The sequence below is a fragment of the Macaca thibetana genome, chromosome 13 (assembly GCF_024542745.1).
Source record: "Macaca thibetana thibetana isolate TM-01 chromosome 13, ASM2454274v1, whole genome shotgun sequence".
NCBI classification, from domain to species: domain Eukaryota; kingdom Metazoa; phylum Chordata; class Mammalia; order Primates; family Cercopithecidae; genus Macaca; species Macaca thibetana.
In genome coordinates, this window is record NC_065590.1 from 74,968,541 (window position 1) to 74,993,671 (window position 25,131).

The 25,131-nt window shown below is 41.5% G+C and overlaps 3 protein-coding genes and 1 non-coding gene across 5 annotated transcripts in view; 3 read left to right on the forward strand and 1 right to left on the reverse strand.

Moving 5' to 3' along the window:
- NLRC4 (NLR family CARD domain containing 4) overlaps nucleotides 1-13,020 on the forward strand; it is a 42,217-nt gene extending 29,197 nt beyond the window's left edge. Inside the window, exons 9-10 of the mRNA XM_050754135.1 lie at nucleotides 218-385; nucleotides 12,705-13,020. Coding sequence (XP_050610092.1) covers nucleotides 218-385; nucleotides 12,705-12,997 — 461 coding nt within the window. The 3' untranslated portion in view covers nucleotides 12,998-13,020. The remainder of the gene's footprint in view (nucleotides 1-217; nucleotides 386-12,704) is intronic.
- The window catches only part of DPY30 (dpy-30 histone methyltransferase complex regulatory subunit), a 937,477-nt gene that overhangs the window by 712,160 nt on the left and 200,186 nt on the right, over nucleotides 1-25,131 (forward strand). The gene's annotated exons all lie outside the window — the stretch shown is intronic.
- The window catches only part of SLC30A6 (solute carrier family 30 member 6), a 59,279-nt gene continuing 47,540 nt past the window's right edge, over nucleotides 13,393-25,131 (reverse strand). For both annotated transcript variants that reach the window (XM_050754142.1, XM_050754143.1), the window contains one exon: nucleotides 13,393-17,625. In XM_050754142.1, coding sequence (XP_050610099.1) covers nucleotides 17,125-17,625 — 501 coding nt within the window. In that variant the 3' untranslated portion in view covers nucleotides 13,393-17,124. The remainder of the gene's footprint in view (nucleotides 17,626-25,131) is intronic.
- LOC126934620 (U6 spliceosomal RNA) lies at nucleotides 23,562-23,668 on the forward strand. Its single transcript, XR_007719071.1, has one exon. It is a non-coding gene; the product is annotated as a U6 spliceosomal RNA (small nuclear RNA).

Below are 25,131 nucleotides of genomic sequence, written 5' to 3' on the forward strand. Positions count from 1 at the left end.
TAATTAGTATATATAGTTTCATTATATTCTTCTGCATAATGTTTGTATAAGCTTGAACACTTTCCATAAAAATAACCAAAAATTAAGTAGATTCTCATTGCAGATTGAGTAGGCTACAGAGCCACCAAACATAACGATCATTCCTTCCCCAACATCCCTTCGTTCTTCCTCAGTTTTGAGATCATCCAGTCCCTGAACTGCTCTTTGTTTCTTCCAGTTGACAGGCTGAACGTGCTAGAACAGCTCACTGCACTGATGCTGCCCTGGGGCTGTGATGTGCAAGGCAGCCTGACCAGCCTGTTGAAACATTTGGAGGAGGTCCCACAACTCGTCAAGCTTGGGTTGAAAAACTGGAGACTCACAGATACAGAGATTAGAATTTTAGGTAAGTACACACATACCGAGCCAAGATAAATGGATTTGGCCCTTAAAAAGTTCTTGAGTTGGCTTTGCTTATTTTGCCCCCTTATTTTATTTTGCTTCCTCTTTTTTTTTAAATATAAGTATGTCTAAGGAATTCATTCATGTTAGAGTAAGAAGACTTAAAACACCGGCCTTCCTTCAGGTTGTAAGCCCTTTACCTACAGAATTAAATGGAAAGCATTCACAGTATCCAGTAAGATGTATTATATTAGTCATAGTTCTTACTAGCCTTAACTTTCTGAAATTCAGCAACGCCCCTCCCTCCAATATCAGGAAATATTTTCAAGTTACTTATTGGGTATTCAACACTATATATAAAGGTGAATGTAACTGTATCTAAATAGAGTCACAAAATATCTTTAAATAACTGTAATATTATCCAGAAACAAATAGATCTATATAAATGACTGAAGACACCACCAACCTCAGGCAGTTGATGAAAGAAGCCCTCATACTCTCTGCATTAGTTTTCAATCTGTCCATAACATATGGCCTCAAAACATAATGGCTTAAAACAATAACCATTATCTCACAGTTTCTGTGGTTCAGGAACTTGGGAGTTCAGCAGGTTAGCTCTGGCTTGACCTCTCTCATGAGAGGGGCTGCTGGAGGATGTCCTTCCAAGGTAACTTCTCACATGGTTGGCAAGTTAACACTGGCTGTTGGCTGGAGGCCTCACGTCCTCATCACTAGACCTCTTCACAGGCTGTGAGTGTCCGCACAACACGGCAGCCCACTCATTTCTGGTCACTTCTGACATACCCCACTGGTTGCACAAGTTATTCCAATCCAGCATATGGAAACAGGAATACAAAGAGGTCAGGCTCATCAGGGTCAACTTGGAGGCTATCATACTAAAGCCAAGGACTTATGAAGACAGCCTCTATCACCTTCATTTCTCTTACAGATTGTCTAGAATGTGTTTAGTTTATGTAACATACAATTTATTAAACTTTTTTTTGTTTTTTGGTTTTTTTAGGCGGAGTCTCGCTCTGTCGCCCAGGCTGGAGTGCAGTGGTGCGATCTTGGCTCACTGCAAGCTCCGCCTCCTGGGTTCACGCCATTCTCCTGCCTCAGCCTCCTGAGTAGCTGGGACCACAAACGCCTGCCACCATGCCTGGCTATTTTTTTTTTTTTTTTTTGTATTTTTAGTAGAGACGGGGTTTCACCGTGTTAGCCAGGATGGTCTCCATTTCCTGACCTCGTGATCCACCCGCCTCGGCTTCCCAAAGTGCTGGGATTACAGGTGTGAGCCACCGTGCCCGGCCACATTTAAACTGTTTTTAAGTGTAAAAGCTTTGTGGCATTAAGTACATTCATATTATTGTGCCACCGTCACAACATCCATCTCCAGAGCTTTTTCATCTTCCCCAACTAAAATTCTGTACCCATTAAACATTAACTCCCATCTGCTGCTCTTTTTAGAACCTTCTTTCCTGGAGATTCATACCTAAGTCCTTAGGCTGCCCGAGGGTTTGCCTTCCTAATGGTGCTTCAAGTTCTGGATCTTTCCTTCCTTTAATTCCTAACTTCACGTCCATCCACTCCCTCAACCCATTAACTCACATCATTCTGGTGTCATTCCTTCAGGCCCTTCCTCTATTTTAGGTTATACTAGAGTCAGGTGGCTTCTGTGACAGGCTAATTAGCTAGCTGATAAATAATCCCTCTTAGGTAACCTCATACCTTAAGTGAGTTGGAAAGGATGTGTCTTTTCCAAGAGGCCCTTGGAGAATATATAGATTTAGAATTCATGTTGGGGAGGCGTTTTTAGGTTGAGGTTTTTTAGCATCCTTTAAATCTTTAGGTAGCTGCCTACTTTGTCCACTCCCAAGGCTGGCCATTGAGACCAGAGAAGGAGATGGTGTGCTTAATGAAATAAACTGAGCTAGGCAATAATTTGTAATTTGTTATTTGTTGAGACAGAGTCTCGCTCTGTCTCCCAGGCGGGAGTGCAGTGGCTTGATCTTGGCTCACTGCAAGCTCTGCCTCCCCGGTTCAAGTGATTCTCCTGCCTCAGCCTAGTAGCTGGGATTACAGGCACGCTTCACCACCCGGCTGATTGTTGTATTTTTAGTAGAGATGGGCTTTTGCCATGATGGCCAGGCTGGTCTCAAACTCCTGACCTCAAGTGATCCACCAGCCTCGGCCTCCCAAAGTGCTGGGATTACAGGCAAGAGCCTCACCGGGCCCTCAGTTTTTTTAAAAAAAGAATTTGTGAACCGGGCATAGTAGCTTACACCTGTAATCCCTGTGCTTTGGGAGGCTGGGGTGGGAGGACTGCTTGCAGCCAGGGGCTCAAGAGCAGCCTGAGCAACACAGGCAGACCCCGTCTGTACAAAATACTTTTTTAAAAAATTAGGCCGGGCGCAGGGGCTCAAGCCTGTAATCCCAGCACTTTGGGAGCCCGCGGCGGGCGGATCACGAGGTCAGGAGATTAGGAACATCCTGGCTAACACGGTGAAACCCCGTCTCTACTAAATATACACAAAATTAGCCGGCCGTGGTGGCAGGCGCCCAGCTACTCCGGAGGCTGAGGCAGGAGAATGGCCTGAACCCGGGAGGCGGAGCTTGCAGTGAGCCGAGATGGCGCCACTGCACTCCAGCCTGGTCGACAGAGCGCGACTCTGTCTCAAAACAAACAAAAAAAATTAGCTGGGAGTGTTGGCACATGCCTGTAGTCCTAGCAATTTAGCAGACTGAGGAGGGAGACAATCCCTTAAGCCCAGGAGGTTAAGGTTGTTGTGAGCTATGCTCGTGCCACTGCACTCCAGCCTGGGTGACAAAGACCCTGTCTCTTAAAAAAAAAAAAAGGCAATTCAGTAAGAAGATATAATCATTATATATACACACACACACATATTATACCCACACATATATATACACACATATACATGTATATACACAGACTATACACACACACACACACACACACACACACACACATATATATGCCCCCAACACTGGAGAATCTACATATATAAAGCAAATATTGTTAGAGCTAAAGAGAGACATACAACCCAATACAACAATAGCTGGAGACTCAACACCCCATTTACAGCATTGGACAGATCTCCCAGACAGAGAATCAACAAAGAAACATCAGACTTAATCTGCACTATACACCAAATGGACCTATGAGATATTTATAGAGCATTTCTTCCAACAGCTGCAGAATACACATTCTTCTCCTTAGCACATGGATTATTCTCAAGGATAGACCACATGTTAGGCCACAAAATAAGTCTTTAAAAATCGCCCCACATTGAAACCTGATTCAAGTATCTTCTTTTACCATAATAGAATAAAACTAGAAATCAATAACCAGAGAAACTTTGGAAACTATACAAACGTATGGAAATTAAACAGTATGCTCTGGAATGACAAGTGTGCCAACGAAGAAATTCAGAAGGAAATTGAAAAATTTCTTGAAATAGGCTGGGTGTGGTGGCTCATGACTATAATCCCAGCACTTTGAGAGGCCAAGGTGGGAGGACTGCTTGAGCCCAGAAGTTTGAAACCAGCCTGGGCAATATGCTAACATGTCATCTCTACAATTAAAAAAAAAAAAAAAAATATATATATATAGATAGATAGATAGATAGATAGATAATTTAAAATTTCTTGAGACAAATGAAAATGGAAACACAACATACCAAAACCTATGGGATACAATGAAAGCAGTATGTTCCCTCCTCCCTCCCTCCCTCCCTCCCTCCCTCCCTTTCTTTCTTTTCTTTCTTTCTTTCTTTTTCTTTTTCTTTCTTTTCTTTCTTTCTTTTTTTCTGTCTCTCTCTCTCCTTCCTTCCTTCCTTCCTTCCTTCCTTCCTTCCTTCCTTCCTTCCTTCCTTCCTTCCTTCCTTCCCTCCCTCCCCCTCCCTCCCTCCCTCCCTCCCTCCTTCCTTCCTTCCTTGCTCTTGCCCTCCCTCCCTCCCTCCCCCCTCTCTTTCTCTCTTTCTTTCGAGACAGGGTCTCCCTGTTGCCCAGGCTGGAGTGCAGAGATGTGATCACAGCTCACTAGCCTTGAACTTCTGGGCTCAAAGGATCCTCCTTCCTCAGCCACCCAAGTAGCTGGGACTAGAGGCTATTATGCTCTGCTAATGGACCTTCCTCTTCAATGACCTTACCTTCCATTCTCCTTCATCCATTCATTCTATGAGCATGCAATGACTAGATTATGATAAGCCACTTAAAACTGTTCTACCTGCAAAATAATAAATGCAGATATCCCATTCTCACACCACAACCTCCTGTATTTCTATCCACTCCTAATCACCAGTTCTTTTACTTCACTGGGACTTCCAGTCTGTCGATCCCACTACCTTCTACCTATTTTTCAGGCCCTTTCTATTTTGACTTCCCTTCCTACCTAGTTTCAACTCCATCTTCCATCCCTGCAAACATTCTTGTCTTTAACAGCTGAAATTCTCATGGCCCACAGTAGCATGAGTCGGTTCAGGCAATGACTTTGAGTGATGGATGTGTGATAGATGCAATGGTGAAATGAAGAGTATAATGAGAGATACAGTCTAATTAAAGAAAGACTACCTAATGAGATGCAGGGAGAACATGAGATGTGGAATGTGAGGTATGAAATGAAATACAGTAGATGGGGTGTACTTTCCTGACAAAACTCCAGGCCTGGATTGTCCTTAAATTTCCCTTTTTAGAATTTCATAACTACACTCAGGATGCAGAGGAAAAACTGCAAACTTTGGGAGATAAATACAAGTTCATGCTGGCAAATTTCAACGAAAATATTTAGAAGTGAATGGTAAGAAATGCTGTATATCAAAACTTGTGGCATGCTGCAAAAGGCAGCAAAAAATAGTAACTTCACAGTGGAGAAAGCTGTTGACACTGCCTCGGTCAGGTGAACAAGGTCAACATTAACAGTGGTAATTCATGTTGATAGTATGTACCTAGATATGACATGACAAAAATAGTACTTTACCTCTATGATCTTCCTCCCCAAAGATCCATATCCCCCATCTAATGATGATAAAAATATCAAACAATCCTAACTGAGGGACTTATACAAAAAACTGACCAGTATTCCTTGAAACTGTCAAGGAAATCAAAACCAAGGTGATTGTGAGAAATTGTCGTAAGCATGAGGAACCTAAAGAGACATGACGATGAAATGTAATGTGCTAACCTGGATGAGTTCCTGCAACAGAAAAAAAGACATTTGGTCAAAACTAAGGAAATCTGGCTGGGTGCGGTGGCTCACGCCTGTACTCCCAGCACTCTGGGAGGACGAAGTGGGCAGATTGCTTGAGCCCAGGAGTCCGAGCCCAGTCTGAGCAACATGGCAAAACTCAATCTCCAAAAAATTAACTTGGTGTGGCAATGTACGCCTGCAGTCCCAGCTACCTGGCAGGCTGAGGTGGGAGGATGGCTTGAGCTCAGGAAGTTGAGGCTGCAGTGAGCTGTGATCATGCCACTGCATTGCAGCTTGGGTGACAGAGTGACACCCAGTCTCAAAAAAAAAAAAAAAAAAGGAGAAGAGAGAGAGAGAGAGAGAAAGAAAATACAACCTATAGAATGTGAAAAAAAATTTGCCAATCACATTATCTGATAAAGGACTTCCATCTTGAATATATAAAAAACTCTTGGCCGGGTGCCCTGGCTCATGCCTGTAATACCAGCACTTTGGGAGGTCAAGGCGGGTGGATCACAAGGTCAGGAGTTCGAGACCAGCCTGGCCAATGTGGTGAAACCCCGTCTCTACTAAAAATACAAAAAAAATAAGCCAGGCGTAGTGGCACATGCCTGTAATCCCAGCTACTCGGGAGGCTGAGGCAGAAGAATGGCTTGAATCTGGGAGGCGGAGGTTGCAGTGAGCCGAGATCGCACCACTGCACTCCAGCCTGGGCGACAGAGCGAGACTTCGTCTCAAAAAAAAAAAAAACAAAAAAACAAAAAACCACAGAAAACAAAACAAAAAACTCTTACAACTCACTGATAAAAATACAAATAACCCAATTTGTAAAATGGGCAAGAATCTGAACAGACGTTTCACCAAGGAAGATATTTAAATTGCAAAGTAAATACCAGAAAACATAATCAATATCATTAGGGTAATAATGTAAACCAAAAGTACAATGAGATACCACCTGAGACCCACTAGGGATGGTTATTATTTTTTATTAAAAGATATACAATAACAAGTGTTGTTGGCAAGCATATGGAGACATTGGAATCTTCATACGCTGGTAGTTGAGCTCAGGAAGTTGAGGTTGCAGTGAGCTGTGATCATGCCACTGCATTGCAACTTGGGTGACAGAGTGACACCCAGTCTCAAAAAAAAAGAAAGGGAGGGAGGGAGGGAGGAAAGGAGGAAGGAAGGAAAGGAAGGAAAGAAGGAATGAAGGAAAGGAAGGAAGGAAGGAAGGAAGGAAGGAAGGAAGGAAAGAAGGAAGGAAGGAATACCAGCACTTTGGGAGGTCAAGGCGGGTGGATCACAAGGTCAGGAGTTCAAGACCAGCCTGGCCCACATGAAACCCTGTCTCTACTAAAAATACAAAAATTAGCCAAGCGTGGTGGCATATGCCTGTAATCCCAGCTACTCGGGAGGCTGAGGCAGGAGAATTGCTTGAAACTGGGAGGCGAAGGTTTCAGTGAGCTGAGATCGCACTACTATACTCCGGCCTGGGATACAGAGTGAAACTCTGTCTTGAAACAAACAAACAAAAAACAACGAATAAACACAATCTCTCTTAATATTTCCTGGCAATCTTACTGTGTTTCTGTATTCAACACTCTATGTAAACTATTTCACACTTTTTTCTCCTCAATCAGTACTCAGCGTCTCCTATTTCACAGAGGATGTGATTGTTATTTTTTCTCTCCTTCTCCTGTGGAGCTGATAGTAGGTTTCTCTTCTCCTACCTAAGCACAGTCTCTTTAGCAGTGCTTGAGATGCCAGCCTCACCCTCACTCCGGTTCAGGGACATCATTTTATTGATTGTGCCTCTTGTTACTGGCTCCCTCCTGTCAGTTTTTAAAGTTGCTCAAATCTCTTCCATTTTAAATAAAACTCTCCCTGAGTCCTATCTTCCTTCTTTGGTTATCATTCTATCTCTCCTCTCCTTCAAGGTAAAAGCTCTAAAACAAATTTGATGTACCCTTATGACATCTCCACTTCCTGACCATCTCCTACTTCCTACTCATTGCATGACTCTCTACAACCCTCCAATGTGGCTGAATTTCAATAGACACTTTCAGAAGTGTTTAATTTACTTGATTCCTCTGCAGGAGTTGATACTGAGCACTCACTTCTTTTCAAAACATTCTCTTGACCTCCATGCCACCTTGGCTACTTCTCAGTCTTCTTTTCAATGGCGATTCCTCTACCCAGATATTAAATGTTCCTAGTTTTCCTTAAAGCTTGGTCTAGACTATCTGGTCTTCTTCCTCAGAGATTGCATTTGATCTCCAAGCTTTGCCATGTTTTGCTCGACTCCTAAAATTTTGTTTCTTACCCATCAGCAATCTGAGACTACAACATAAAAATCATTGCTAGCTCAGGTATCTATTTCACCTGCTTGTTTGTTTTGTTTCAGGCTGGAGTGCAGTGGCGCGATCTTGGCTCACTGCAACCTCTGCTTCCCGGGATTCTCTGTTCTCTATCTGCTTCTCTGAGTCTCAAGTGATTTTCCTGCCTCAGCCTCCTGAGTAGCTGGGATTACGGGTCCATGCTGCCACACCGGGTAATTTTCGTATTTTTAGTAGAGACGGGGCTTCATCATGTTGGCCAGGCTGGTCTCAAACTCCTGACCTCAAGTGATCTGTCTGCTTCGGCCTCCCAAAGTGCTGGGCTTACAGGCATGAGCCACCACTCCCAACCAATTTCACCCGCTCTAACAAAACCCTTTGTTAAATGGCATCTTTCAACTTGGATGTTCAAAGCTGAACTCTGCTCTCCAGCCTGTTCTCAAAAAGAGAGCTCATGCCTGTAATCCCAGCACTTTGTGAGGCCCAGGTGGGTGAATCATTTGAGGTCAGGAGTTCAAAACCAGCCTGGCCAACATGGTAAAACCCCGTCTCTACTAAAAATACAAAAATTAGCTGGGCATAGTGCACATACTTATAATCCGAGCCACACAGGAGGCTGAGTTGGGAGGATCACTTGAGCCAGGGGGGTAGAGTTTGCAGTGAGCTGAGATCGTGCCACTGCACTCCAGCCTGGGCGACAGAGCCAGAACCTGTCTCAAAAAAAGAAAAAAAAAAAAAAAAAAAAAAAAAAAAGCCATCACAGACCCTGTTCATGTTCTAGAAGCTCATGTTCTAGAAGTGCCCAAATCCTGGGCGCAATCATTCTGCTGTATAGATCCCACTATCATATTTTATTTTCCAAAAGCTCTTTCTTAGCGTCTTGTTGTTGAGTAGATGCAGTCTACTGAAAAACTTAGGATCTCTGAAAAACTTATGTCTTTGGAGTTTGATTTTTCTCGTTTTCTATGGTGCCTCATTTCTTTGGGAGTTGTTTGGCTTTTAGTCTCAGTCTTCCTTGTGGGAGGCTGTTGTCAAATGTCTGGTAATCCTATACTGTCCTCTTCACATTTGAGAGTGAGACACAAGTTGATAGGGAGTTCTGTGTCTAAGGGAGGCAGTGATTTTTTGACAGGCTAACTTCACTAGGGGGTGATTGGGCAAGCAAAATGGCCCCTTCTTTGTAGGGCCTTTTCCTGGGGAGCAGTTCCATTTCTCCTAAGAATCCTCCAGTCTTCCTCCTGGAGCATATAAGCCCAGTTGCAAGTGCTCTGGGAACAAAGTGGAGTGGGAAAGCCTATTGCTTTTGTGTGCTCCCAGGGTACCCTGACCTACCATAGTACCACCAGCCATCTAATTACTTGATAATGCATGTCTTCACACTGTTTTGTAAGCCCAATGAGACAGGGACCACGTCTGTCGTTTGCACATATCCTCAGCACCCAGCATAATCCGCGGCACATAGTAGCACTAAAGATGGTGCTGAATGAATAAACAGTGAGAGCTCTGGTACTGGTTCAGGTGAGCCACAGGACAATACAAACGACAGTTGTGTTTGGGATACAGGAACCCCCAAGAATCAGAAGCCTTCTACCCAGGGCATTTGAGATTTCTCCTGGAATTCTAATCAAGCCATTTGCACTCTACACAGCCCACATACAGCCTATGGCTCTAAATGTCATAGATTCTGTTTCTCTCGGATCTATTCTGCTCCTCATAACATAAGCACTGCAGATTAAATGAACAAAAGGCATGCCCTTGGCTTATGACAAATATTGTTTGTTCTTGGTTCCTGCACTAATAATTCTAATAATTATCTAAGAAACTCTCTTAAATTGATGATAAGATCCTTATACCTTAGTAGATAACCAGTATAAATTGCTCACCCTCTGAGGGTGGAATGGGCTTTAAATTCTTTTTAAATTCCTTTTAGGTGGTGAAAATATATTCTGCTAGCTGAGAAGGAGAAAAAAGTTGATCTTTGGGGAAGGAGCTTTAAATAGACACACAACTGGCAACCAGCATTTGGACTGAGTGCATGCCATGCTGGGAAGCATATGGAGGAGGGGCAAAGGCAGAAAGGACATGAAGATGAGATGGAAGAGAGAGCAGGGAGAAAGCCACCCTCCAAGGAACATAGGAGGAAGGAGGGGAAAGCGAGGACCTATGTAGTATTTGGGCTGGGCACAGGCTAAGCTATGATAACAGAGACCCAACTATACCATGGCTTACGGAAGGCAGAACTTGATTCTCTCTCATGTTAACAGTCCAGAAATGAGCAGTCCAGGCAGGTGGGGTGGTTTTCCTCTGTGCAGTCTTTCAGGTCCAGATAACTCCTCTATTCCTTAGAGTGTTATTTTTGGCTTTATGGCCATAGCTAGGTCACTGCTCTGTGATCATTTCAACCTAGCAGAAGAGGGGAAAAGCAGAAAAGTGACATGGAAGTTGCACACATCACTTCTGCCTATACTTCCTTGGCAAAAATTTAGCCACACCTAACAGCAAGGGAGGCTGGGATATGAGTGGCCATATGCCCAAATAAAACCCTGTAACTAAGGAATAAGGAGAGAGAGTTTTGGGAACAACTAGCAGTCTGTCTCACTTTTCTTTTCTTTTCTTTTTTTTTTTTGAAATGGAGCTTCGCTCTTGTTACCCAGGCTGGAGTGCAATTGTGTGATCTCTGCTCACCGCAACCTCCGCCTCCTGGGTTCAAGTGATTCTCCTGCTTCAGCCTCCCAAATAGCTGGGATTACAGGCATGCACTACCACGCCCGGCTAATTTTGTATTTTTAGTAGAGACAGGGTTTCTCCATGTTGGTCAGGCTGATCTCGAACTCCTGACCTCAGGTGATCCGCCCACCTTGGCCTCCCAAAGGGCTGGGATTACATGTGTGAGCCACTGCACCCGGCCTCTGTCTCACTTTTCAAATAAATAAAAGCAGCAAAGAAGGCCCAAAGGTGGTGTCAGTGACACTGACCATGGGTAAGAGACATGAAGGCAGAACCCTGTGAATCATCTCCTTACCTGGCTTTGCCCACTTTAGCTGCTAGCATCTTGACCACGGTCAGGCAGGGTCAATCACTTTAGGTGTCTGTAAAGAAGAACCTGAAGAGCTTTCAAAACTCAAGACCTTATGATGGTGATGAAAACATTGGCTGACATTGACTAAAGACACATACTAGAACGTACTTAGTTGCACTGAACTAACTACAAAAGGCCACGCAGTGACATCAGACACGAAACTCACAGATCTCCTCACTACGGAGCTGGTAAACACACTTACTGAAAGTGGGTAAAGGTACAGTTTCAGTGCATAACTAGGTTGACCTCACCCACGTAAGCTGGTCAGACAAGACTGTCCATTTCTGTCATTAAGCCCTCATTACTGGTAGCAGATAGCTTTTAGTCTTTGCTTGCTAACCTTAAGATTGTACGGCACTGAACCTTTCCTTCTTCATCTTCAACTCTTTAGTGGTCTTCTCACTGAGACAATGGAAAGGAACTTTTAAAACCTCTTTTCCTACTTGGAATCCAAAGTGAATCATGGACCTTCATTTCCATAAGGGTCAGTTTCTGGAACATTATCTAATATTACACATCTCCCAAGAAACACAAAGAAAAAAGTTTAATATACAACAAATTAACCCTCCAAAGTTGGGTGAGGTACACTAAGACTAAGATGAGCTCAGAGGAGCTGAGTAATGTAGATCGATAAGCCAGGCATACATCTTCTGCAATTTGTGTGTGATACTCTGGAATATAAACATGTAAGTAATAGAGTTCCCTTGTCCAGTCTGCCTGACTGTCCACTCTGTACTTCAAGGTGAACTTAGTCATCCAGAGAAGGCCAGGTAGGTGGGTAGGGCTAACGCTTTGCATAATTTAATATGCATAATTAACAGAGCTAGCTTTGTGAAATCCTAATGTTGTATACTGGCCAATCTGCATGATGGTACATGACCTGAAAGAAAGGTGTTTTTTCTTATTGCAAGACTCACTTGAGTTCCAGTACCACTTAAACTAGTAACATGGGATAAAGAATGAAACTAAATTATTTGTGTGTATGTGTATATACACATACACATATACATACAAAGGAGATATATGTGTGTGTGTGTGTGTGTGTGTATGCATTCTTTGTATATCAGAAAGACAGAATATCCACCTACCCTCTGTAGGAAATACTTTAGGTGCCCTATTCTGTAAGGAATGGAGGAACTTCCTGAAGAGGCTCGGGAGGTTTACATATAAACAGATAAACGAAAACACCCAAATCTTTAGATACTGAAGGAGGCTCACTTACTCAAGTTTACAGTTAGGAACATACCCAAAGAAACAACAGTTAGGTAGTATTTACTGCTTCAGAAGAGGAAACGACCTAATATTGCCAAAGATTGACTCCAGTTCTGAAAACAAGTACTGAATATTTAATTGCATCTCTCACACATCAATTTTAAAGCAAACTTCCCTTTCCTAGGAATAAGGAAAAGGAAAAAAAATGTAATTCACTTATATATTGTTGCTACCTCACTATGAATCACTATTTATCAGATTCCCTTATACTCTAGGAAAAATATAATTTGTAAATATAATAGACCATATTCACAATCACTGCCCTAGCTATAGAGAATTATATTAATAATTTGTTTCTGAGGCAAAGCACTAGTTCAAACATGACCATTTCAAAGTGGAAAAAAAAGTATGTAAAATAAATGTAGAACCTATTTCTCTTTTTTTTTAAAAAAATTTTTCTTCCAACTAATATACTTATTTCTTTACCCAGGTGGATTTTTTGGAAAGAACCCTCTGAAGAACTTCCAGCAGTTGAATTTGGCAGGAAATTGTGTGAGCAGTGATGGATGGCTAGCCTTCATGGGTGCATTTGAGAATCTTAAGCAATTAGTGTTTTTTGACTTCAGTACTAAAGAATTTCTACCTGATGCAGCATTAGTCAGAAAACTTAGCCATGTGTTATCCAAGTTAACTTTTCTGCAAGAAGCTAGGCTTGTTGGGTGGCAATTTGATGATGATGATCTCAGTGTTATTAAAGGTGCTTTTAAACTAGTAACTGCTTAAATAAAGGCACTTGAAGCCAGTAAGTGCTCTGGGACCTCATTACTTTAAGCCTGGTGGTTAAAAAATCTTGCAAAAGGATGCCAAAGAAGATAAGGAAGCGGAAAGAAGTTTAATTCGATGATTAAAAACATGCAACAGTTTTGTGTCTTAGCTCTCCTACTAGGATTATTGGCTCCTTGAAGGAATTCTCGTTCATCTTTGTGTTACCTTTGGTCTGGGTCACACCAACTGGTGTACTGAATGCATATTAACTTACTATAATGCCTGGCATGTAACAGATTCTCAACAATAGTCTCAATAAATATTTGTTGAATATGAGATGATTAAATTATTAATAAATAGCTACTGAATAAAGAAACAAAGATTATTTAAAATCAGAGAGGAAACTCCATATATGTTCTTTAATCCAAACAGTTTAATTCAAACAATCTGGAATGTAAAAAGCACTTTCTGATATTAGAAGGAGATTAGACTCCCAAAAAAGATCAGCATTCTTCAGTCAAGCAAAACTTGGCAGTTTACAAACAGCTAAATCAGAGGCTTGAAATTCAGGTCCTCTCCAGTACCTGCTACATTATATGTAATTCCAAACATGACTTCAGAGATTAAAGAAGAAAGGGAAAATGTTTCCCATACTTTTGTACCCTATATAAACTAAGGGTACCCTGCCCTAATCTTTTTTCCAACACTTCCCCAAATAACCCTTCCTTGCAAAGAAAGAAGTCTAAGAAAACTCTCTAATCTAAATATATTTAAGTAGAGGCAAGCCTGAAAAAAACACAAAAACCTAAATGGTGTTAGGCTGCGGTTCGCCTATTCTCACGGCACCTCAAATTAATGGCTTGGGTGTTGGTGTAGGTAACACTTGGCCTGTATGTTGAGGTAGTCACTAGATAAAATTCTGGGCACAACATCTGTTTAGCAATTGGGCATATATTCTACAGATTGAGCCATAACGTTTTGAAGCTGATAGTTTACAGATCAACTAATTAATTCCTCTCCCTAACTTTACAGATGAGAAAGCTCAGATGATTTGCCCGTGGGTTATAAAACTACTTCCTTACACAGTGGCAGCATCAGAACTGGAATTCAGATCTCTTGCCTCCTAGGCAATGTTTTTCCCATTATAAATATGGTGACTTCATAAAGCAGGGTTAATTACACTCCACGGAGCTTACATCTTAATCACAAACAATGGGACAAATATTTAAATTGAACTTCTTTCTCTGTCTAGTTTCAAATGATTCTGTGGCAAGATTTACTAGTAAGGCTGCTGCCTATATGCCTATGCTGGGCACGTTCCTTATTTTCATATCCAGAAGTTAGTCAGAGCTTGGCAAATAAGGCTTCTCTATTCTTTGTGTCTTAGCTCTCCTACTAGGATTATTGGCATGGGCCAATGTCCCCTGTAACATCTTACATTCAGGAAGTAGGGCCAATTCTTTCATAACTCACAGGCAACTGTGAGTGTCCTTTCTCAAATAGTGAAGGTAGGTATTAAAGCACCTTTGGTGGGACAGATGCACAGGTGTTGCCTCTGAATTGGTGTTGAGGAAGTAGGCATAAAACCTCACACAGAACTGTGTTTGGTACCTAAACACTTTAAAATCCTATGGGGATGGGGAAGACATGCATGGAGTGGCAGCACATACCTCTTAACTCAGGACATGGCAGTTCAGATTTCATGCATGACCCTAATTCACATTTAGCTGAGATCAATGAAGGAAGAAGAATCATCCTGTAATAGCAGACCAACAACAGATACAGTAATAGTTGGAAAACATAAGACAAAGGCCAGGGAACAGGTTGCCTTATTACATTTTACAAAGTATCATTTTCCCCAGTAGTCAAGGTAGCGTAGGCTGTATTTCTTCAGCAGGTCACATGCCTGAACAGGGTTGCAGATGTCAAAGACAATGATCAACTCCTCACTAAGAAAAAGGTATTTAGGACATGGTCACTTATTACCACAGATGACAATTCTGCTTGACAGAGATGGCTTCTTGGATGTTTTTAATCCACAGTGAAGAAAAAGGATTTCAAAGTGCTGCTCCTATTTGAAAGTGAATGAGTTGACTGAAGAAACTGTTGCAAATTCTAGAAAAACAAAAATCTTCTCTAGATAGCTGGCTGATGGCTGGGAAAGTCATAAATCTCCAGGAGCACGGGATTCCAGGAAAGTTGAGTCCATTCTCAAAATCCCTTTTTAAAAATGTTACAGAATGCATAATAAAATAAAACAATAAAAAACCCTTCTAGGTCATGTGTGACTGCTGCTTGTTACACTTTTTGGAAGTAATACTAGCCATGTTAGAAAGTCCTTAAACTCTGCATTTGGAAAACAACTAAAAAATAACATAATCTATGTAATTCTCACACTTCATCACAGTTAACAATTTCCCATTTTTGACAAAGTAAAACAAAAAAAAACTATCCACTGCAGACCTAACAATGCTGTATTCGGCTGGGCGCGGTGGCTCACGCCTGTAATCCCAGCACTTTGGGAGGCCGAGACGGGCGGATCACGAGGTCAGGAGATCGAGACCATCCTGGCTAGCACAGTGAAACCCCGTCTCTACTAAAAAATACAAAAAAATTAGCCGGGCGAGGTGGCGGGCGCCTGTAGTCCCAGCTACTCGGGAGGCTGAGGCAGGAGAATGGCGTGAACCTGGGAGGCGGAGCTTGCAGTGAGCTGAGATCCGGCCACTGTACTCCAGCCTGGGCGACAGAGCGAGACTCCGTCTCAAAACAAAAACAAAAACAAAAACAAAAACAACAAAAAAAAACAATGCCGTATTCTATAATCTAAGGTCCATTATGCTTTGGTAAAATTATATTTGCTCAAATTCTTTGTGCAACTTGAAAAGACATCAAATTCCATATTATGTATGGAACTCTATGTGTTTTGGTAATATATTTGATATATTTTGTTAATAAAATAAGAAATTAAAAAGCCAATGAATGAAAATGCGTCAGAAAAGATAAATTCATTATGTCAGTATTTGATTAAATGTAACATAGAAGACTGGGATTCTTTCACTGCATATCACCAAAAGTTGGGTAGTCACTTAATCAAAATAAAACACCTAGAACCATGGACTATTTACAAATGTACTAAAATTTTTAAAGGAGAGAAACTTTAACAAAAATCTTGATAATTAAAAATTCAAATTGTGCTAGATAGAATGTATTCCAAAATTGCTGCTAAAAATGTTTGCTTTTAGTTTGTAAGACATAATTCAGGAGAACATCAAAGAAAAATGTAGCAATTAAATTTGGAAAAGCTATAAAAGAGACTTTTACTTTTTGAACAGACATTTTTTCCTTTCCCAAAATGTGTATTAGTCAAGAAGCATGTTTATAAATTTCACTGAAGAAAATATCAGCCAGGCGCAGTGGCTCACACCTAATCCCAGCACTTTGGGAGGCTAAGGTGGGTGGATCATGAGGTCGGGAGTTTGAGACCAGCCTGGCCAACATGGTGAAATCCCCCATCTTTACCAAAAATACAAAAATTAGCTGGGCGTGGTGGCAGGTGCCTGTAATCCCAGCTACTCGGGAGGCTGAGGCAGGAGAATCACTTGAAACCTGGAGGCAGAGGTTGCAGTGAGCCGAGATCACACCACTGCATTCCAGCCTGGGTGACAGAGTGAGACTCCATCTCAAAAAACAAAACAAAACAAAAACTAAGGAAACCTTAATAAAGTACAGCCTTAAGTTGATAATAATGTATTGGCCAGGCACAGTGGCAGAGCAAGACTCCGTCTCGGAAAAAAAAGAAATATCACATCTTAGTAATGTGACAGATCCACTCCATCAAGTGGCTCTTATAAAGGTAAGGTCACATCACACTGCAGTCAACTACAAAACCAAAGATACCAAAATCCAAATTTAAAGAAACACATTTTCTAAAGGAAGCCTATTTAAAGCCTTTAACATTTACGAGGATTTCACTGTCACAAATACATTTTACAAAAATATAATTTCATAGGTTTCATGAAATGTGAACAAGCTTACTATTATCTAACATTTAGAGTAAATGATTAAACAGTCAATGCAAAGTTGGATTACTAAATAAATTGGAAGCCAAGGAGTCAATATTCCTCATAAAAATAAGTTAGAGTCCATCATGGTCTTGGTTGTCCAATTCTATTATTAGTTCCATATCTACTTGGTATATTTGTAAAACCAGTCCTCAATCCTTGAGTTGCTCCAATTCCTGGAACTCCAAGTCCTTGATTAAGCATGTTGCTGTAAGGTGTATGTCCATGATTGAGACCAAAACCATAAGGCCTTGTTTGTGTGTTTAGAAGAATAACTGGGTTCACATTTTTCCCAGGAGTGTTAAATGAAAATTCTGGAGGTGGACTACTAGGTTTAGCTGGAGTTGATGTAACTGGGTTCAAATCATCAGCACCCTTTAAAAGAGGCATTGGGATTATGTGATGATCTGTAAAGTTTAGGACATTGGCTGCCACAGGCCCAGACAATAAGGCAGGCCTAATCCAGTCATCCTTGAAAATTTGAACAGTCAGAGTAGACACTAGAGTGTACAGCCTGTTGGTCACATGAGCAAGAACCATTTGTTCATTAGCATCTCGTCGAATTCTTACATGCACTGATCCAGCCTAAAAGGGGCAAAATCATAAGAAAGAGATTGCTTAGAATTATACTAATGAAAATTTCATTAGATAAAACATTTTATTTATGATTTGGTAAGTTCCTGGCATTTTCTTTGAAAGAAAAAGCTTAATGTTAATATTTCTTAAAGACTACTTGCTGGTGATTATCATTGCAATGAGTTAAATACTTTGAGAATCTTTAAAATACAAAAAAAGAAAAATCCATGTAGGAATAAGATAGGCATGTTATAATACAAGGAAGAATATAAATGAAGCATACAAAAAATAAATTGTAAGAGCCGAAAAGGTAGGTATTAATTTCAATTGAAGAGGGCTTCAAAAGAAGATGGCATTTAATCTAGGGTCAGTAATTAAATGGAATTTCAAAAAGTAGAGAGGCATTTCACACTAAGAGAAAAGCAATGAAAATATATGGCATACTTGGTAAGAATAAGCAGTAATACTAATATATAAAGAAGTCCTGGCTGGGCGCAGGGGCTCACATCTGTAATCCCAGCGCTTTGGGAGGCCGAGGCGGGTGGATTACCTGAGGTCAGGAGTTCGAAACCAGCCTGGCCAACATGGTGAAGCCCCGTCTCCACTAAAAATACAAAAAATTAGCCAGGCATAGTGGCATGTGCCTGTAATCCCAGCTACTTGGGAGACCAAGGCAGGAGAATTGCTTGAACCCAGGAGGCTGAGGTTGCAGTGAGCCAAGATCGCACCATTCCACTCCAGCCTGAGTGACAGAGTGATATCCTATCTTGAAAAAGAAAAAAAAGAAGTCCAAGTATTTCAGGGGGCAGAAGAAGGAGGAGGGAGAGAGAAGAGATGGAGACAAGGAAGACAGGAAGGAAAGAAGAGAGGGAGAAACAGAGGAAGGGGCTGGGCGCAGTGGCTCACGCTTGTAATCCCAGCACTTTGGGAGGGTGAGGTGGGTGGATCACCCGAGTTCAGGAGTTCGAGACCAGCCTGACCAACATGGTGAAACTCCCGTCTCTACTAAAAATACAAAAATTAGCTGGCTATGGTGGCACATGCTTATAATCCCAGCTACTAGGGGGGCTGAGGCAGGAGAATTGCTTGAACCTGGGAGGCAGAGGTTGCAGTGAGCCGAGATTACGCCATTGCACTCCCAGCCTGGGAAGAGAAGAAGGGAAGAAGGAAGGAAGAAACATGATAGGTAGGTAATAAGGTTAAAAAGAGGCTACCAGAGGACTCTAAAATGATAAGGAATTTTGATTTAACATCAGCAACCTAACAGAATAATCAGAGTTCAGAAAAATTGTAGGTATAGATGACTAGTAATCAGGTAGGAAAAAAACTGCAACAATCTAGATTAGAAATGATGAGAGCTGCCAAGCACGGTGGCTCATGTTTGTAATCCCAGCACTTTGGGAGGCCAAGGCAGGCGGATCACCTGAGGTCAGGAGTTCAAGACCAGCCTGGCCAACATGGTGAGACCCCGATTCTACTAAAAATACAAAAATTAGCTGGGCACAGTGGCATGCATCTGTAATCCCAGCTACTCAGGAGGCTGAGGCAGGAGAATCACTTGAACCCAGGAGGCAGACATTGCAGGGAGCACAGATCATGCCACTGCACTCCAGCCTGGGAGACAGAACAAGCCTCTGTCTCAAACAAAACAAAACAAAACACAAAACAAAACAAAACAAATGAGGAGAGCTGAGCCAGGACAAAAATAGTGGGATCAGAGAGGGACAGACAGATATATCATATTCCAGGGGCAGAAATGGAAGGACTTGATACCCAGCTGGAAGTAAAGGATGAGGGAGATTGATTCATCAAAGATGATATCAAGGCTTCTAAGGGATAGAGAGCACCAGGCATTACAATGGGAGTAAGAAGTATATTCGTTAACTTGAAAAAGTGTTTACCATAAATTATGGGTTTGTTTGGTTTTGTTTTTTTGTTTTCTTTGTAGAGATGAGGTCTCACCATGTTGCCCAAGCTGGTCTCGAACTCCTAGGTTCAAGTGATCCTCCTGCCTCAGCCTCCCAAAGTGCTGGGATTACAGGCGTGAGCCACCATGCCTGGTCCATAAATTATGTGTTTAAAGTAGATAATACAATAGTAGGTACAGCAAATGATCCTATTTGCGCACGCGCGCACACACACACACAAACATACACACACTCCCCCAGCCAGAGAAACATGGTGAAACCCCATCTCTACAAAAATTTAAAAAAATTAGCTGGGTGTGGTGGCACACATCTGTAGTGTCAGCTACTCAGCTACTCAGGAGGCTGAGGTGGGAGGATTGATTGAACCTGAGAGGTTGAGGATGCAGTGGCTGCACCACTGCACTCCAGCCTGGGTGACAAAGAGGGACCTTGTATCAAGAAAAAAAAAAAAAAGAATTCAACCCCATTTACAATATCCACAACAGAAATAAAATACCTAGAAATACATCTAACCAAGGAGGTGAAAGATCTCTACAAGGAGAACTATGAAACACTGTTCAAAGAAATCACAAATGACACAAACAAATGGAACAACATTCCATGCTCATGGTTTGGAAGATCAGTATCATTAAAATGGCCATACTGCCCAAAACAATCTAGGATTCAATGCTATTACTATCAAACTACCAATGTCATTTTTCATATAACTAGAAAAAACTATTTCAAAATACATATGGAACCAAAAAAGAGCCCAAATAGCCAAAGCAATTCTAAGCAGAAAGAACAAAGCCAGAAGCATTGCATTACCTGAATTCAAACTATAAGGCTACAGTAACCAAAACAGCATGGTACTGGTAAAAAGACAAAACACATAGACCAATGGAACAGAATAGAGAACCCAGAAATAAAGCCATATACCTCCAGCCATCTGATCTTTGACAAAGTCAACAAAAGTAGGCAGTGGGGAAAGGACTACCTATTCAATAAATGGTACCAGGATAGCTGGCTAGCCATATGCAGAATGAAGCTGGACCTTAACTTTTTACCATATAAAAAGATTAACTCAAGATGGATTAAAGATTTCAATTTAAGACCTCGGCCGGTTGCTATGGCTCATGTTTGTAATCCCAGCACTTTGGGAGGCCAAGGTTGGCAGATCACCTGAGGTCAGGAGTTCAAGACCAATCTGACCAACGTGGCGAAACCGTTTCTACTAAAATGAGAAAAAAAAAAAAATTAGCCGGGCATGGTGGCAAACACCTGTAGTTTCAGCTACTTGAGAGGCTGAAGCAGAAGAATCACTTGAACCCAGGAGGCAGAGGTTGCAGTGCGCTGAGATCGCGCCACTGCACTCCAGCCTGGGCGATAGAGCTAGACTTCGTCTCAAAAAAAAATAGACCTCAAACTATAAGAAACCTGCAAGACAACCAAGAAACACCTATAGAATGGGAGAAAACATTCGCAAACTATGCATCAGACAAAGGTCTGATATCAGAATCTATACAGAACTTAAAAATTGAACAAGCAAAAAACAAATAACCTCATTAAAAAATGGGAAAAAAACACGAACAGATACTTCTCCAAAGAAGTCATACAAGTGGCCAAGAAACATGAAAAAAATGCTCATCATCACTAATCAGCAGAGAAATGCAAATCAAAACCACAATGAGATACCATCCCACACTAGTCAGAATGGCTATTATTATTACTATTATTTTTTGTTTTCTTGAGACAGAGTCTTGCTCTCTTGCCCAGGCTGGAGTGCAGTGGCACAATGTCAGCTCACAGCAACCTCCACCTCCCGGGTTCAAGCAATTCTCCTGCCTCAGCCTCCCAAGTAGCTGGGATTATAGACCCATGACACCATGCCTGGCTAATTTTTGTATTTTTAGTACAGAGAGGATTTCGCTATGTTGGCCAGGCTGGTCTTGAACTCCTGACCTCAGGTGATCCACCCGCCTCAGCCTCCCAAAGTGCTGGGATTACAGGCATGAGCCACTGCGCCCGGCCAGAATGGTTATTATTAAAAAAACAAAACAAAACAAAACAAAAAAACAACAGATGCTGGTGAAGCTGCAGAGAAAAGGGAATGTTTATACACCGTTGGTGGGGATGTAAATCAGTTCGGCCACTCTAAAAAGCAGTGGCTTTTCTCAAAGAACTTAAAACAGAACTACTATTTGACCCAGCAATCCCATAACTGGGTATATATCCAAAAGAAAATAAATCTTTCTACCAAAAAGACACATGTACTTGGATGTTCATCACAGCACTATTCACAATAGCAAAGGCATGGCATCAACCTAGATGCCCAATAACGCCTAGGATTGATGGGCACCTAGGTTAGACTGCTTAAGGAAGAGTTTGAGACCAGCCTGGACCATATAGCAAGACCCTATCGTTATAAAAAATAAATTAACCAGGCACACATATGCAGTCCCAGTTACGAGGAAGGCTGAGGCAGAAAGACTGCTTGAGCCTAGAGGGTTGAGGCTGCAGTGAGCCATGACTGTGCCCCTGCACTCTAGCCTGGGTGACAGAGCAAGACCCTGTCTCAATAAATAAAAAGTAAAATAAGACATAAATAAAGAAAAATAAAAGTTAAAGAAACAGAAGGACAGAGACAAATATCAAGGATAACAGTATTTATCTCTAGATGGCAGGATTATTAAGGATATTTACTCTCTTTTTTTATGACTTAGTTACAAGTTTTTATTTTCTTAACAATTGGGTACTATTTGCCTAATAAAAACTTTTTTTTTTTTTTTTTTTTTTGAGACGGAGTCTCGCTCTGTCGCCCAGGCTGGAGTGCAGTGGCGCGATCTCGGCTCACTGCAAGCTCCGCCTCCCGGGTTCACGCCATTCTCCTGCCTCAGCCTCCCGAGTAGCTGGGACTACAGGCGCCCACAACCGCGCCCGGCTAATTTTTTGTATTTTTAGTAGAGACGGGGTTTCACCGTGGTCTCGATCTCCTGACCTTGTGATCCGCCCGCCTCGGCCTCCCAAAGTGCTGGGATTACAGGCGTGAGCCACCGCGCCCGGCTTGCCTAATAAAAACTTAAAAAATATATATATATATATCATAGATGGCCAGGCATGGTAGCTCATGCCTGTAATCCCAGCACTTTGGGAGGGTGAGGCAGATGGATCGCTTGAGCTCAGGAGTTTGAGACCTGACTGGACAACATGGCAAAACCCCATCTCTACAAAAAATACAAAAATTAGCCGGGTGTGGTAGTGTATGCCTATAGTCACAGCTGCTTGGGAGGCTGAGGTGTGAGGATGGCTTGGGCCCATGAGGCAGAAGTTGCAGTGAGCCAAGATCATGCCACTACACTCCAGGCTGGGCAACAGAGCCAGACTCGGTCTCAAAAAAATAGAGTAAATAAAAGTAAATAAAATGTCCAGCAGACACCCCATTTTGGTTTCTAAATAAACACAGATTTTCAAAAATCAAAAAAAATTCTTACAAAACATAAACTGCAAATAAATTGGCCAAATTGTTTAATTACAATGCATCTGAATCTATGACTTGAAATACTAAATACAGAAAAATAGTAAGAGTTACTGTCAATCACGAGACAGAGAAAATACCTATATTCCTTGAATTTGACTTCTAGTTTATTACTTTTAGCTCAGACAAGCCATGTCTTGAAATCAAGTCATCTTTGATTTTTCCCTTTTCCTTTGCCACTACCATTCACAGTTGTCACTACATAAGTATTAAAGATGCCATATCCTCTTTTAGTCTGATATGGAAATCAAAGTAATTAAAATAAGGAAACTATTTTCAGAGTATGAACTTGAAAAGTCTCCTATAATCACAGTGCATGCATTAATCTATGGCTTTTGTGACATTAACTTTTAGTAGCTCAAAAGTTTGTGTTATTAAATTCCTGGCTCTTAACCAGGGACTTCATAGGTGTGGTTTTTAGATGCCAAGTTCTGAGCTGATGACTACATTCTTTGTGTTTATAAGCCATCCAACGTCATTAATACAATTAAAAGAATTGTTAAGTGGTCACTTTGGCAGCACATATACTCAAATTGGAACAATACAGGTAAGATTAGCATGGCCTCTGTGCAAAGATGACATGCAAACTCATGAAGCATTCCATATTTTAAAAAATTAATCTAAAAAAATAAAATAAAGGAAAGAATGGTTGAAAATGAACCATAAGACTCAAAGTGTGTAGTTCTAAAAGGCATTCTAGAAGGCAATTTGGGAATCTGCATCAAAAGCCATAAAAAAAGTGAGTATTTTCTGATTTATAAAAACTTCTAAAAACTAATCTTAAGAAATAATCATGGATATTTACAAAGCTTATCCCATAAGAATGTTTATCCCAGGCTGGGCACGGTGGCTCATGCCTATAATCCCAGCACTTTGGGAGGCCGAGGCGGGCAGATCACGAGATCAGGAGTTCGGGACCAGCCTGGCCATCACAGTGAAACCCTGTCTCTACTAAAAATACAAAAAATTAGCTAGACGTGGGGCATGGTGGCGGATATCTGTAATCCCAGCTGTCGCTTTGCAGAGTCTACAAAATGAGAGATTCCAACCTGCTGAATCAATAAAAAGGTTTTAACTCTGTGAGATGAATCTACATATCACAAAGCAGTTTCACAGATAGCTTCTTTCTAGTTTTTATCTACTTGGGAGGCTGAGGCAGGAGAATTGCTTGAACTTGGGAGGCAGAGGTTGCAGTGAGCCAAGATCATGCCATTGCACTCTAGCCCAGGCAACAGTGTGAGACTATGTCTCAAAAAAAAAAAGTTTATCCCAGACCTGTTAATATAGGAAAAATAGAAGATAATCTAAATATTCACTAAGGGACTTATGAAATAAATTATGGCATATTTAGATAATGTAAAACTAAGAAAACTAAAAATTACGTTGGACTCTTGCAAGGTGGCAGCAGTGGTGGCAGTTTTTGAACTGCCTCAAATATTTCCATTAAAACAAAGAAGGTAAAACAGCAAAACTGAAAATCTATGGACAATATCCACAAAAAACTAGGTAACCCAGTACTCCTATGAAAACCCAAATACAAGCTATGAGACCTTCAAGGTAACACAATCTGTGCAGCAGGAAGCAACAGCACATCTGACTGACCTAAAAACCCCAAAGCGGCTAAGAAGACTTAATGGAAATCTAGGACAGCCAATAGGAGAAAAGCAGCTGAAACTGGGAGGAGTTTTGCACATTTCAACAGTGGGGAAATATACTGGGTCTGCATTAAGGGCTGGAATAGTCTGAGTCCTATGAGTTCTCAAAAGTAACCAGGCAAAGCTGCCCTCTAGAAAAAAGCCCCATATAAAAAAGAAACAATGGCAAGAAAATCCAAACTGAGTAGTACAGTTCAGACAAAGGATAGAAGAGGTTCAGATAAAAACGGAAGGCAGGGCCAGGCATAGCGGCTCATGCCTGTAATCCCAACACTTTGGGAGGCCAAGGCAGTAGGAGTGCTTAAGGCCAAGAGTTCAAGACCAGCCTAGGCAACACACCAAGACTCAGTTTCTACAAAAAAATTTTAAAAGCTCATCTGGGCATGGTGGCGTGTACCTGTAATCCCAGCTACTGGGA